Raw genomic sequence first — 17,147 nt, forward strand, 5'->3', positions numbered from 1 at the left:
ATCAGCTATTGGGTGTCAAACTATGGTAAATGCAACAACAAAAAATCTGTTGATCAACAAAATGTCATCGATGAATTTGTAGCAAATATCTGGGGTATGGGGTGTAATATGCCAAACCTGTTTCATTCAGTATGACATGTATATATTGAAATAGGTGACAGCAAAAGGGGTACCCATAGCAGTACCCGAGATTTGACGATAAAAGTGTCCGTTGTATTCAAATTCATTGTTACGGAGGCCATTGTATTGTATATATATGTTTGTAAACACCTCAATGTAACACCGTTTTGTGTTCTGAGTGAATAAAGTTCTGTTCTGTTCTGAGGACAAAGTTAGCTATACTAAGGACATCTGTAGTTTCTCCATCTCCCAGGATGTTAGTATCTTCCATGGCTTTCTGAATAGCTTGGATACCTTCGTCAATGAGGATATTGGGTAGAGGCTGATGACATCAAGGGCTAATACATGAGTGTAATGTGACTGTTTACTATTGATATCTTCTATTTTTGGAGGAAATGGGTAGTGTCTTTAACTAGATATGTGCAGTATTGGTCAGCGACTGGTTTAAGTTTTCAATCTAACCACGAGGAAGTTTGTTTGGTGGGGGTTGTGACTTGGCTACTAAATGGGAAGATACATGTGATCTGTGCCAACTTTATTTGTGCAACTATATGTACTGGCCTCGGTGACGTCGCGGTTAAGCCATAGGACTACAGGCTGGTAGGTACAGCGTTCGCAGCCCGGTACCGGCTCCAACCCAGAACGAGTTCTTAAGGGCTCTACACCCTCTTCTTTCTCACTAACTACTAACCAACTAACAACTAACCCACTGTCCTCGACAGACAGCCCTGATAGCTGAGATGTGTGCCCAGGACAGCGTGCTTGGACCTATAATAAGCACGAAAATAAGTAACAAAATATATATTAAAATTGTCTTACAAACTATCTTAAAATCCCAACGTTTCGTTTAAAAACTTTAAACTTCCTCAGGGGAATAAAACACAAATGAAATGAAATTAATTAAAAACAGACTGGCAATAAGTGAATAAAAAATAAAACAACACAAGCTAAATAAAGGGAACTAATCAGGTAAACTGGTAATGAAAGGGACTGATTAAAACAAGTTGTGTAACAACAAAGGGAGAGTCAAAAGCTACCCAAAGCCACTGGGATGATTTTCATTTAGTCCTTGTGGCCAAACTGAGTTCAGCCTGTGAATCCAAAGGGACTCTGCTATGATGAGTTTCTTTTTATCCTGATTGGATACCTTTTCAAGCAGATGACAAAGATAATAGTGTTCAGTTTGATTAAAGTGTGGAGCTACATGAGTGGCTTTAAACGTTTTGTTGTATTTTTTATTGTGATCCCTGGGAACTAATTCAATCAAATATTTCCTTTTTTATCAAAAAAGAAGTAGACAAAACTGATATACCACTTTTTTAAAAAGTAATTTTGAAGGCCTCCCGTTATGATAATTATAATAATTAAACTCATATATATATATATATATATATATATATATATATATATATATATATATATATATATATATATATATATATATATATATATATATATACACACACAGATGGATCGAAAGATCCCACCTCGGGCAACACTGGAATGGCCTTTATGGTTAATGGTCATTGTAACTCTCAAATAGGCTCGCACATTAGATTATTTGACAATTTATCTGTATTTACAACAGAATTAGCTGCCATCCACCAAGCCCTAGTTTGGATTAAATTAAATACACTTTGTAATTATGTAATATTTACAGATAGTCTTAGTAGTCTTCAGGCTTTAAAAAGTGGTAAAAATGCAAGACAAGATCTTATTAACGCCATATTTATACTTATTACCGATTTGACCAAACTGGGATTCAATGTTGTATTAGAATGGGTACCAGCTAATGTTGGAATCCCGGGAAACGAAGCTGCGGACCGTTTGGCCAAGAAATCCCTACTAGAAACTAAAATATCCCCTTTGGTAAAGTTGGGAGTTACTGAACTCTTTTCCATAGTCAAACCTTCTATTGTTCAGCTATGGCAAAATGACTGGGATCATAAACATTATGCCCTTAAACCTGAAGTTCATACAAGTGGTCCCATCTTAAATAATGTTTAAAATACTGGTACTTTAACAAGACTTAGAGTGGGACAATCGGTGGGTCTAAAGGACATTAGGCATGTGTTGGGACTTGCTAAATCTGATAAATGTGATAATTGCCATGTTGTTGAAAGTGTTAGTCACTACTTATTCAAATGCGACCTTTATCGAGAACACCGTGAGGCTTTAGAGCAAACGTTTTCTGATATAAATGTATCTTTTAACCCTATTAATCTTTTAAATCCTGATAAAGCTAACAGTCATATTATTTTTAAAGCTTTATTAAAATATGTTTCAAATACAGGGATTAAAATCTAAACTATTTATTCCGAAAATCAACTGTTAGCATTGGTCCCTTACCTCGCCCGTTGAGCCCCCCCCCCCCCCCCCCCTATCACCCTATCTTTTTTTTTCTTTTTCACCTCTCTCCTCATCTGTTTTAAGAGGGGCCTATGACCATTTTTCTTTTGATGTCTTCCGGGGTGCATATCCCTGAGCCCCCTGCAGATCTCGCCTCACTTACTCTCAGCGGGCTTGGGCTTACCTCTTTTTGGAGTATTGCAACTCCTTCCCTCCCTCCCTCCATATTTACCAAATCCAGGCTTGTTGTAGCCTAAAATAGGAACCTCCATGTGAACAAAGGTTGCTAGCCTACTCTCCCCTTTTTGCCGCCACTGGCGATTGTACTTTAGTAAGTTGGGCAGTGTGTCTAATGTTGTCTTTCTCGATAATAGATTGTTATCCAGAACTAGGAATAAACCGCTTCTGGAAAGGATTACTGCAGTATTCATAATTCATATAGTCCTACTGGGGTGTCGTTAAACAGTCCTTCCTTCTTTCATTCATATACCCCTAGACATTACCTGCACTGTAAATACCCCCCCTCAAATATAGAACTTGATATTTGGCGCTTTTGTATATATCAACCTAAATCCTAGTCCCTTGTTTTGGTTCCAACCTAAAGTTCTTTGGGGGTTTATGTGGAGTTTTTGTTCGTTTGTTTGTTTGTTTGTTTTGTTGTGGGTTTTTTGTATGTGTTTGTTTGGTGGGGTTTTCTACTATTATTATTATTATTTTATTATTACTAATGTTTTCTCTCTCTCCTTTACAGTAATTATATATTATGTATATATGATGTAAGTGTATGTGTGTGTGTGTTATGTTATATGTTTTATGCTGTTTTATACGTTTAATTTGTCAAGGGTTACACTGCGACTAATCTCTCTGGCAGGAGTAATACGCTGTATATTAGTAATCCTTATACGTTTTAACTTTTTGACTTTTGTTCGTAACCATATATGATTAATAAAAACTAAATTATTTTAGGTATTTTAATAATTATGTAACCCCTATTGGAACTACATCTCGTATGGATTGGTATCCTTATTGGGATTCCAGAGGAGGTTTTAACATTAATATTGCCCACAATTTGACTTTACATTTATACGACTGGACACTAAAATATAATCCACCTTTTCCCTTTCTACTTATATTAACACCTTTTAATTTACTACTATGACATGTTTATATATATATTATTTTATTCTAATTATTTATTATTATTTTGTTTTATTTAAAAAAAAAAAAAACTTATCTCAATTATATTAAATATATTATTATTATTATATTTATTTATTTATTTATTTGTTTATTTTATTTTATTTTATTTTATTATTAAACTATCTTACCAATATGATGGAGTACAAAACTGTATCTATATATATATATATATATATATTCCATGTTTATTTTATTATTGTTTTTTAATTATCTTCTTTTTTTTTTTTTAATATATACATTTTTTCCTTCTCATTGTTTTAAATGGATGCTAGTTGGGGCGGTTATGTTAAAAGTTAGGTGATAGCTCTTTTGACTTAAGTTAAGTCACAGCACCAATCACATAGTTTTACGCGGGCTCGTGATATGGTTAATATGGAAATCGATATCATTATTCAATCTCCAATTTCTAACATTTACATTACGGTGTAGGTGGTGGATGGGAGGGCCTAGAGAAATGAATTTAAAATGGGGCGGACCTTCCCTTCTACTCTCCTCCGACATAAATACCAGATTAACCAGATATACGTTATTGTCAATAATATTATTCTAGTTTGTACGTAATCATTTGTAGAACCGTTTTTTAACCCTTTTAACTTCTTTGTAAATAAAGTTTATTTAACCATCAGTTAAGTATTTTAAGCTAATCATCTGTATAAACGTTCTTAACTTTTAAAACTTTTTTTTTTTTTTTAAACACTCTAGTCAGAAATCGTGCTCCAAACGAGCATGCTTGAACATTAAATTGATATAAACACGTTAATTCCCGACATCTGATCTGACAGTCATTTGTGGGCATACATACATGCATATATACATTATATTGTGACGGTGACCTGAAAGACGCGTGCTAAACAGGGGTGACTGTCTGACCCACATATTGCATTCTGCATTTAGTGTAAGTCGGTGAATAAATCACAAAATCGGATTGGCAATTCAGGGTGTGTCTAATGGGGTATGAAACATAACGAAAATATGTTGAAATAAAGGAAGGAAATGTTTTATTTAACGACGCACTCAACACATTTTATTTACGGTTATATGGCGTCAGACATATGGTTAAGGACCACACAGATATTGAGAGAGGAAACCCACTGTCGCCACTTCATGGACTACTCTTTTCGATTAGCAGCAAGGGATCATTTATATGCACCATCCCACAGACAGGGTAGTACATACCACGGCCTTTAATATGCCAGTCGTGGTGCACTGGCTGGAACGAGAAATAGCCCAATGGGCCCACCGATGGGCATCGATCCCAGACCGACTGCGCATCGAGCGAGAGCTTTACCACTGGGATACACCCCCCCCCCCCCCCTTGAAATGAAATGTGAAACCATATGTCCGGAGTTTTGTCAACTCAATGGGAAGCTAACTGTGATCTGTGGTCACTTGACGTACCTGCTGCAGAGTGCCGATACAGAACCTGATGGCGATGAACACAAGGATGGAGGGTGAGAACGCGATTCCAAACCCACAGACAGTGAGGCCAATTAGACAGGAGATGTACAGTGGCTTCCTGCCGAATTTGTCGGCCAGGGTCGTGCACACGACGGCCCCAAACATCTGTCCAATGTTGAGAACTGTCTGAGACAGCTCTGAATAACCCTCTTGGTCGCAAACCAAATCCCACTGAAATAAAATTTAAAAATATTATTAATAAAAAAAAGCTTAGCCAAAAAAAACCTTACACGTTACATCCACTATTTTTTAAAAGAAAAGGAGAGGCATAGAGTCCAAACATCTGTCCAGTGTTAAGAACTGTCTGAGACAGCTCGGAATAACCTTCTTGATCGCAAACCAAATCCCACTGAAACAAATGTTTATAATATATATATATTAAATCCTAGCCAAACTCCCCCTTTCAGCTTATATCCACTTTTTTATAAATCGTAGAGGAAAGGAGAGACATATAAAGTTTGTTTTGTTTTTGACACCACTAGAATATATATAGAGGATAATAAACGAGTTACCAGTTACTGTCAAATGTATGTCCCTCGTGAAATAATTTTCACTTGTCACGAGCTTTAAGCGAGTGACAAATGAAATTTATTTCACGAGGGACATAAAGTTTGTTATATTTATTACCCCAGCTATTCGAGGTTGTAAACGCAAACGCTTTAAACTACGTGACGTCATTGTGTGTGCCTTGCCAAATCGTGATGACGTCATATTTAGTAGGACAAGGTGATTGGTTTGTTGGCGTCAAATCCTCCAATAGTTGTGTACGTTAAACCAATGCATGATAATTTCGCAGGGAGAAATTATAGGATATAAACGAGATTCCATTTCGTATCATGTTTATGTTCCGAGTGAAATAATTTTCAATCGTCACGAGCTTTATCGAGTGACAATGAAAATTATTTCACGAGGGACATAAACATAATTCGAAATGGTAGCGAGTTTAATATCCTATTTATTACCCAAAATCGATCTTAATTTTTATCATCCATTAAAGGCTTTTGTAGGAGATATCGCTGGCACTATAATTTGCGATATCTCCGCTTTTTATAATCTTGAGTGGTCAAATTTTAATCACAAGACAATGTTTTGTTACGTCACTGTGTTTGTTTCAGGGCTTTTTTGTTTTTTCTTTTTTTCTTTATTAGCTTTAAGTTTTACAACTCATCAGCGTATATACACAACATAATACAAAACAAATATATATATATATATACAATATATACATGTGCACAAAAATGGTGGGTATGGTTTTCTTAAAAGTAATTAGGGATACTAAAAAATAATAATAATAGTAATAATAATAATAAAAAGTTTTCCTTACTGTAATAGCTGATCTCTAATTTTGTTTGCTTGTACTAGATATTTTCCTAGGTTATTAAGTTCTTTTTTGTTACTTGTAGTTAACAATTGTATAAATAGAAAAACACTTGGCCGCCTGTGATAATACATGTTTATGTACTTATTTCGCAAATCTTTGTATTGTGGGCATTGCATTATAAAATGGTATTCATCTTCTATAACATTTGTATTACAAATTGTACACTTTCTTTCTGACCTTTCGATGTTACGATATCGGCCAGATTCTATATTTAATTTATGAGCACATATTCTGATTCTGCATATTTCCTTTAAATATCGTTCATCTATTGGTAATTTAAGGTAAGACTGTAATTTGAACTCGTTTAATGAATGCTGGTAAATATATCCCTTGGATGTTGTAATTGTCCTGCTATAACAGAGTTGCTTAAATGTGTCGCATATTCTTTCTTTAATAATAATATAACATCTATTGTCAACATAATCTAAATTCCAAATGTAATTCAAACCCAGCATGTTAAGTTCCTGCCTAATATTCATTAACCAATTATCATTGTATTGTATCATTTCTTCATATATGCCGCGTATTAAATAATTAGTGGAGTTGGTAATTTTATCCAGTATTTAAATATTTTGAGTTTTCTTGTGATTTGCAGCGGGAAACGCCCAAGTTCATTATAAACAAATTCGTTGCACGTTCCCGACTTAACACCCAATAGTCTTTTACAGATTTGTATGTGCAGCTTTTCAACATCAAGTGCCTTGTGGAAACCCCATATTTCAGAAGCATAGCTTAAAATAGAATTAACATATATATCAAAAACAGACAGCATTGTTTCAATATTGAAATTGTTTTTTTTTACATAAATTCATTAAAGAAAACAATGCTTTACGCCCTTGTTCTGCAAATCGCTTCTGTGTGCGTGCGAATTTGCCGTTGTAGAAAAATAAAACACCAAGATAAATAAATTCATTTACAACATCAAGTTTACATCCATTAAAGTACCACTTCTCGTTGTCTCGAATTCGTCCTCCATTTTTAAAAATAACTATTTTGGTCTTTTTCGTATTTACTGTTAAATCCCATTTACGTGTATAACTTGACAGAGAATTAATCATTTTTTGTAGTCCTTCGGGTGTCTCCGCTAAAAGAACCATATCATCGGCGTACATTATAAGAAAAATATTTAACATCTGTATATAAATATATGGACAATTATCAGACATTAAATGCAATTCACAATCATTAACATACATGGAAAATAATATGGGGGATAACACATTTTTGCATATAAAGACATCAGAAATTATATTATCATATTTGACACAACATTTAACATTATAATATAATAACCTTATAATAGTAAGCATTTTCCCTCTGATGTCTTGTTTAATTAATTTATACCATAACATTTGCCTGTTGATAAAATCAAATGCTTTTCTGTAATCAACAAAACAGCAATATAACCGTTTGCGAGACTTTAACGCCCTATTTATCAAAGCATTTAAAACAAAAATTGCATCTACAGTAGACATATGTTTTCTGAAACCAAACTGTGCATCAGTTATAATATTATTTTCCATGTCAAACTTAAACAATCTTTCATTCATAATAGTGGTGAACAGTTTTCCTAAACAGCTAACTAAGGTGATGCCTCTGAAATTATCCGTATCATTGGCATTTCCCTTTTTAAAAACTGGCACTATACAACCTATTGCCCAACTCTGTGGGAAATGGCCTGATTTAAAAACAGCATCGAATAACATCAATAGACATGGCATCAATACATTTATGCAATTAATAAAATATTCATTAAGAAGACCATCATAGCCACAATATTTGTCCTTCTTTAACTTATGTATAGCACTTGATATTTCATTTTCGGTTATGTCTTGATCTAAAGAGCACTCTATTTGATCGTCAGTATTCATGTCATAATAAGTTAAGAAATCTTCAACTTCGCTATTGGTTGTCGGGTTGTTAGACGCAAGATGATAGAAATGATTATAAAAGTCATCATTAGTAAGTTCTGATTTGACATGTTTTTGTTTCTCAAATTGTTTATAAAATATTTTCGGGTTGTTTTTTCGTAAATAATTTAATTTGTTACCTTGTGTGGACTTGTAATGTCTTTTCAATTTGCGTTCTAATTGTTTGTATGTTACTTTTGCTTGAATAAGTTTAATACGATTATCGCTTGATTTATTTTTGTTAAAAACTTTGATGGTTTTTCTATATTGTCTGTATCGTTCTTTACATATGTCACTAAACCATGGTTTATCTTCAACTTTAACATTTGGATTTTTTCTATTTCCTCCAAAATTTGTAGGTGTTGTAACCGAACAGTAAGGTAATATGAGATTGTTCAATTCGCGTGTGAAATCATCCATACATGTATTTATAGTTACTTGACTATAGTCAATCACATTGCATATGTTTATTAGGTTATCTCTATTTTCAGTAAGTTTCTTAACAATATCCTCCTTGTGCTCATCATTCCACTTAACGTTAGTATTATTCTATTTCGGTTCGTCTATTACCTCGTTAACCACTTCATTAAAGGCATGTGCTACTGAGAAACATACCGGTGCATGGTCTGAAAAACAGTTAAATGTGCCAGAGGCAAACTGCTGAATTATATCAAAACACGATTCATGTCAAGGACATAGTCTATAAGACTAGTGCCATTAATATTATAAAAAGTAATTTTACCATCTTTGTCACCAACATGTCTGCCATTCACAATTCTCAGCCCACTAGACTTACAAAGAGATATAAATTTTCTACCCCATTGGTTAACGGTTTTGTCTTCAGTTTTCCGCGTAGTGAGATCTATATCAGGAACATAACTGATAACATTAGCTAATATATGTGATGATCTTTCGTCTAATGTGTCATGTGTGATAAAATCATGCTCAGTGCCTACACGACTGTTGAAATCGCCAATAGCGATAGTATCTCCTAATTCTTTGTATCTAGATAAGCTTTCTTCAAGAACTGTAAATAAGTCATTGTCATATATATCATAGTACACACTGTTAACGGGGGGTATGTAGTTTACAAATATATACACATCTCTATTAAAAGTAGCCAAATTCCCTGTAATCTTTAAATTAACAATACTATCAAACCCAATCTGATTAAAATTAGCTAGACCCAGTATATCTAACAGTATTGCGTGGACTCCCATGTCCAGGTGACATTTCATCTATAAATAACAATTTAAATATCGACCAATTATACTTCGCCTTTTATAGCGTTATTCGGAAGCATACAAATTCTAAAAATATTTCAGCATTGAAAAACACAGGGGGGAAAGTGCAGTATTGGATTGTATAAACAGATTTTATGGCTATACCATCACAGGGTTTTTTTCCCGCTGACATTGTTTACAACTGTCGCAAATAAAAAGAATGATAATGGATGATAAAAAGAATACAAACCCCCCCCCCCACCACCACCACCACCCACCACCACACCCACCACCACCACCCCCCGTCTTGTCTTGTGATATCATAATTTATCAGCACTCGTTGATAAAAGTATAAAATCCTCGGATTTCATACTTTTATCAACTCGTGCTGATAAATTATGATATTACAAGACACTCGGGGAGTATCCTGTATATATCGCTCAACTCGTTTGGAATGAATGAATGAATGAATGTTTAACGACACCCCAGCACAAAATACACATCAGCTATTGGGTGTCACAAATGGTAAGTATAAAAATTATGAAAATATTATTTATATATATTTATGTAAAACCGCTGTGGGTGAAAAGTATAATACAATATATAAAATCAAGGTAAGTATATTTTAAAACTTTGTGTAGAAGTCAAAGTGTTTTAAAAACTTTACAATTAATTCTGGATGGAATTTAAAAGATTTCAAAACGTTTCTGTTTCAACTCGTTTGGAAGACGTTCCTGTAACTTACAGTGTAAGGTTGTAGTGCACCAATTGATGACGTCAACGCGTGACGTCAAAAGTGTTATGTCCCACTTTGCATTCTAGTGGGACATATCAGTTTGATATGTAACAATATAAGTTGTACAAGCATCACGAGGGGTATATGGCTTTTTATGTACCCTCTGTGTGTTCTTTTACCCCGAGCCGAAGGCGAGGGGTTAAAAGAGCACACAGAGGGTACATAAAAAGCCATATACCCCGAGAGATTCTTCTACAACGAATTTATCTTGCCGACATGTTAATCTATATAGCCAAATAATCAAAATAACGCCAGACAATAATTGTCAACAATTTATTAACGGAGCCGTACCACGCGGACGCGAACGAAACCACTTGCCAGTGACGAAAAATAGTTCCATCGATAAACTAGTTTTTAACTTCAAATGTTTGTAATACGAAATTGTCTGAAATAGATATCAATAATAATAATAAAAACTTTATTTATTTATAATCTAATTATTGCTTTAGTATTAACTGGGGTGGCTGGAAACTGTTTGAAATTACAGACGGGGTATAAGAGAATTTGGCTCCGCCCACAGGGGTATAAGGGATTTGTCCAACGGCAAACAACCAATGAGATTAAAGACTTATACATGAAGGAGAGATAAGATATTTTTTAACCATATGGGTAATAATTATGATTTTTATTTTCCCCGTTATGAGTGCCTGCTGGGGTAATAATGATTAATGAATCATCGGCTATCGGGTGTGTTAAGAGGAAACTCGCACTGGCTTGAACGAGAAATAGTATAATGGGCCCACCGACGGAGATCGATCCTAGACCGACACCACATCAGGCTGGCGCTTTCCCACTTGGCTACGTCCCGCCCAGCATATGATACAGGGCCAGTTGTCCAAACATCTGTCCAATGTTGTCTAAGACAGCTCGGAATAACCCTCCTGATCGCAAACCAAATCCCACTGAATAAAATTTTAAAATATTATCAATTAAAAAAGCCCTAGCCGAAAGCCCCCTTTCAGGTTATATCCACTCTTTTCTAAACTATTAGAGAAAACGAGAGACATATAATACAGGGCCAGTTGTTAAAACATCTGTCCAGTGTTGAGAACAGTCTAAGACCGCTCGGAATAAACCTCTTGATCACTGAAATAAAAAATAAAAAAATAAAAATAAAAAAAATTCATAGCTAAAGGCCCCTTTCACGTTATATTCACTATTTTTTAAAAACCGTAGAGGAAATGAGATGTGTATAATACAAGGTCAGTTGTTCACATATTTGAGAATATGATGAAGAAGGAAGGAAGGAAATGTATTATATAACGACGCATTCAACACATTTTATTTACGGTTATATGGTGTCGGACATATGGCTAAGAACCACACAGATATTGCGAGAGGAAACCCGCTGTCGCCACTTAACGAGGTACTCTTTTTCGATTAGCAGCAAGGGATATTTTATATGCACCATCCCACAGACAGAATAGTACATACCATGGCCTTTATTACACCAGTTGTGGAGCACTGGCGGGAACGAGAAATAGCCCAATGGGCCCACCGACGGGAATCGATCCTAGATAGATCGCGCATCAGGCGAGCGCTGTACTACTGATTTATGTCCCGCCCCTTTGATGAAGAAAGCAGGCAACATAATATTATGAAGCTTAGACCTTGGAGATTTTAAAAATGTTTTGTGCTCAACACATTTACATTCTGGCCCATAATTGCATTGTTCTATATTTTCTTCCCATTTGACTGCATACAGATTTGTATTATCACATACTCCTTCTCACAAGGGACGGGGCGTAGCTCTGTGGTAAAGCGTTCGCTTGATGCGAGGTCGGTCTGGGATCGATCCCCGTCGGTGGGCCCATTGGGCTATTTCTAACTTTCTAACTTGTATATCAAAGACCGTGGTATGTGTTATCCTGTCTGTGGGATGGTGCATATAAAAGATCCCTTGCTGCTAATCGAAAAGAGTAGCCCATGAAGTGGCGACAGCGGGTTTCCTCTCTCAATATGTGTGGTCCTTAACCATATGTCCGACGCCATATAACCGTAAACAAAATGCGTTGAGTGCGTCATTAAATAAAACATTTCCTTTTTTTTTCTTCTCACAATAAATAGTTCTGTTTGACATTAATACATGTAATAACATTTGTTTAACGACACCTCAGCACATTTTAAACTACGACTATTTGCTGTATATACCATGCATAGGCCATTCGTTATGATTGTTCTCCTTTTTCTCCAATCTGGAACATTCTGCTTATTGCAGATCATTTTAAACCTAAAACAATGGTTGAAGTTTGTGTAATTTGGTCATTATTCCCGGGCCAAGCGCTGTACGCTGTCAGTAGCTAATGCATACCACAAGTACACCGTGTCATTTGCGGGAAAATACAGAATTTACCGAGGAGTACGAAACAGGGCGACCAACCTAATACAAATATTTGTCCACAATTGTTTGATATTTTCATTTTTATGCGCGCGAACGCCCTTTTCAAAACAATAATTTAAAGCGCGCGAAAACGTCATTTTCTTAAAAGTAATTTTAAATAGTGCGAAATTTTTTATGTTTGACATAATATTATATTTGCAAAATTATAATACAAATGAGTATATCATTATTTATATGTGAACTGGGACTTCCTCATAAAAAGACACCCCCACCTCCAACCTACACACCGAAAATCATCAACAAGTTCACAAAAAGCCCCACTTTATTTGCAAATATTCTATTACAGTTTAAGACTCCCACCTATAGATTAGCAATAATGTGACAAACAAACTTGGGACCAATGTTATTTGTATGTAGGTACATTGCCACATTTGCACTATTTCATCATATGCATGTAGTGGTGTCGAACTGATTTGTGGCGAACTGGTTCGGGGACGAAACCTCTGCTACCCATATTAAGACTGGCTGCCGTTTTGCATTACGCTTATCGCTTACATTACTATTACAGTAACACTTTTGGGGAGCCAGTGTACAGAAAAAAATTGCGTTGTTATTTAACTTACTTGAATAAAATAATATTGGTAGGTATATTAATGTCATGGATGCGTCATATAATATAATGGTGGTGGCCAAATATTATTTAGTCAAATGTTGCATGTGAAAGCCAATATGGAAAGAAGACAATTGTTGGTTCCAGTTGTTTGTTTGGGGTTGGTTTTTTTGTACGATCGTAGCTTTCTTCTGTTACATAGGGAGATTCGGGTAATTGCGGACATCGGCAAAATGCGGACAATCTCGACCATAGTGTAGTGTTCTGTTTCATGTGGCAACAGCGGAAGCTAGAGTGTCCGCAATTACCCGAATCTTCCCTATTCATGCTTTTATCCACGGTGGCAAAATTGCATACATCGCCATAGAACTGATGCCTGCCCCGTAGGAACATACGGCTATGATATTTAAAATATCTTTAAAATGAATACATAAACTATTCGAGTATAAAAAAAATAAGAAAGAAAAGTTTCATATATGGCTTCAGTTTACTCGACATGTTCAGTGGTCGGCTGTTGATAATCGACACACGCCCGCGGCGTTGGTAATGGCACAAAACTAGACAAAACGGAGCTCAGGTTGAAATTAGTGATACAGATATTTAATTCTAAGAATGTAGAATGTAATAAGAATTAGTTGCTTAAAAGAAAACAATTGTGAATTTAAAAAACTTCTGGATATTTGGCATCAATTCCGGAATTCCGAGTACGTGATGAAAATTCCGGAAAGTTGGTCGGCCTGACGAAATGTCACGTGATTTGCTCGACTGGTTGTACGAAAATATAAACTGCGGATGAGACCGACGACATTTTGTCCAGCACGTCTCACTGATTAAGTTTGTTAAAAGTCTTGAATTCGTAATTGTCACGGGGATCCTATAATACCCATAACTGAATAAAACACGATTATCCAAATATCTCTCCTAACTGTATATCTATTAGATCTCTCTGTATCGGGCAGTCCTATACACGAGTGGCTCGGCTCTAGGTATATCAGAGATAAAATCTTATATAAAGGATATGTAATATAGCACGTTTAGTTCACTAGAAAACACAACAAAACACGATACACTTTGGAATCTGTATTAACCGTACGCTGACAAATATATGCCGCAGTTAATTACTTACAACAACAATAATAATAACAACCCGGAACTAATCACTTAATTAGTTAATCACTTGGTGTCTAGTTTACACAATATTCTAATCACTTCACCGTGATACAACACGCACACGTGTGATAATTGATAAACGCTGCCAGGGGAACTTAATTAATAAAGGAATTACAACTCTATTCCTAACTGGTTAATTTTTAATTAACCCTTAACTACTCATTCAGTAACCTTGTAATACAGAATTAATACTGGTACCTATCACAATAAAGACAATAACCTACAGTTTACCTAGGTCCTCTAGGATGACTGGTTAAGCTTTAATAATTTTAGAACAGTGAAGCCTACAATTTACTTCGTCAGATTACCGGAAACACTGTCTAAATAATATTGGTATAATACAGTATTAAAATATTTAAAGTCACATCAATCACATCAAGGTTATACAACAGAGCAGAAATATATATTTACCAGTCCAAACGGACACGTTCCCCAGAAGCCTTCCAATATGTTTCTCCCCGATATCTCTAAAATCCTATCTATTTATTCAAAAAATCTCAGAGACAGCGAATATCGCCTGGGGGCACAACGCGGTCCCTCACCTATCATGTGAATTTCCACCACTCCCAGAGTCGAGATATTTTCTTAGATGACCAGACATACTGTCGCAAGTTCGCCAGAAATACAAGGTCGTAAAACAGAACTCGCGGAGGTATTACGTAACTACTGGCCACATGGCCTCCGCATCTGGTCTGGGTGTGTATTAGGGGGTACGGTCGCGCGGAGGTATAACAGCTCGACCACCATCGCGCGGGGGTATTACGTAACCACGCCGCACACGGCCCTCTGAAACAATTAACATCGCCACAGGCGAAACAAAATAAGAGCAAGTTCCGTCACCCCCCCCCCCCCCCCCCCCCCCCCCACCTCAAAAAGGATATTTCCTCTACTCTAGGAATAGGGAAATATACTACATTTAAACAAAACAAATGTGCGTTAACCGACGCATCCGGGCATTTATAACACATAGTAATAAGGTGACTACCAGTAATCACACTGAGTCTCTGAGTCCCTGGTATACAATAAACTATATAAAAACAAAAATAGAAATCAAGAACGTCAACACATTATCACAACCTTCAACTTCGGGACAGGGCATCAGCGATTACATTGGATGTGCCCTTGATATGTTCAATGGTAATTGGGAATTCCTGCAGAAGAAGACTCCATCTCAAAACTCTCTGGTTGGTGGCTTTCATTCTGTGAATGAAAGTGAGCGGATTATGATCAGTAAAGACCACCACTTGATGCAATGCCGACTTCACGTAGATCTGATAATGCTTCAGAGCTTGTACCATGGCCAAAGCTTCCTTCTCTATAGTGGAATAGTTCACCTGGTGTTTGTCAAACTTTTTGGAGAAGAAACTTACAGGATGGTCCAGTCCATTTTCGTCTTCTTGGAACAGCACAGCTCCAGCTCCCACGTCACTGGCATCCACAGCCAGCTTGAAAGGCATTCGGTAGTCTGGTGCTGCCATCACGGGAGACGAGGAGAGCATCTGCTTGAGACGGTTGAATGACTTCTCGCATTCATCTGACCACTGGAGCTTCGTTTCCTTCTTTTTCAGTGTCGCACGTTTTCCAGGTTTTACCCGATAGTCATGCTGTCGACTCGGTGTAGCGTTGGGTTCCAAGCGAACATCTTGGATTAAGGTATTGGTAACCGTTGGAAGGTCCTGACAAATGGAAACATTTTCTAGTATCAACGTAGTCAACTTTGCTCGCTGGGGGCTCAAGTCTGCTAGAATCTGGCTGTTGGTTAATTTGATCTCTGCAGTCTTGACGTCATCACAGGAAATTAAGTGACTCTCAATTTGGACAGGTAACACTGGAACTATCGGCAGTCTGTCAAAATAACCTTTTAGCAAATTGATGTGACAATACCTACTTTTCCTAACCCTATCAGGAGTGTTTATCACATACCCTGTCTCATTAACCCGTTTGTGCACAACATAGGGCCCGAAATACCTGTTCTGCACAGAACCCCGTTTAATGGGAAGGTACAGCAGCACCTTATCCCCTGGTTTAAATTCCGACTCCTAGCCTTCCTATCAAACACTGATTTTATTTTGCTTTGAGCATGGCTCAGTTGCTTCCTAGCTAGTCTGGACGCCTGCCACCTCCTATCTCTAACTCTCTTATTCATTAATACTCCCTTGTCCATATAATAGCCTGACATCTGATCCTCCATCTCACCCTCAGTTAACAAAGTAGTGCGAGCTGCCAACAAATTTGGATCAGCCCCCTGCTCTAGGATTAACTCTTGTCTATTACAAGGTAAGTCCCCTCTATCAAACACAACTGGTTCATTTCCCCTCTGCGGGAGATCAACAGGTTCCATCACATTTAGTTCCTCAGTGGACTTATCTACCATTTTACTGATAACCTCATCCACTCCAATTTCATGGCTCACACACGTATCAGACAAATCATAAATATCCTCTGAATCTCGTGTTACCCTTCTGGCCATAGCCCTAGTCATTACACACGCAGGATATCTAATCTCATCAACCTCACTCTCTTCTATTGGTAAAGGGCTGTCTTTGATTAACAATTGGTCACATTTCGGCTGACAACACTGACTAGTCA

General features: G+C 36.5%; 1 protein-coding gene across 1 annotated transcript in view; it reads right to left on the bottom strand.

The window, feature by feature from the left end:
• LOC121388874 (solute carrier family 22 member 8-like) overlaps positions 1-17,147 on the bottom strand; it is a 57,425-nt gene that overhangs the window by 26,400 nt on the left and 13,878 nt on the right. Inside the window, exons 3-4 of the mRNA XM_041520406.1 lie at positions 5,068-5,298; positions 284-442 (exon numbers count right to left, since the gene is read on the bottom strand). Of these exons, the coding sequence (XP_041376340.1) occupies positions 284-442; positions 5,068-5,298 (390 nt within the window). The remainder of the gene's footprint in view (positions 1-283; positions 443-5,067; positions 5,299-17,147) is intronic.

The sequence above is a fragment of the Gigantopelta aegis genome, chromosome 2, assembly GCF_016097555.1.
Source record: "Gigantopelta aegis isolate Gae_Host chromosome 2, Gae_host_genome, whole genome shotgun sequence".
NCBI classification, from domain to species: Eukaryota; Metazoa; Mollusca; class Gastropoda; order Neomphalida; family Peltospiridae; genus Gigantopelta; species Gigantopelta aegis.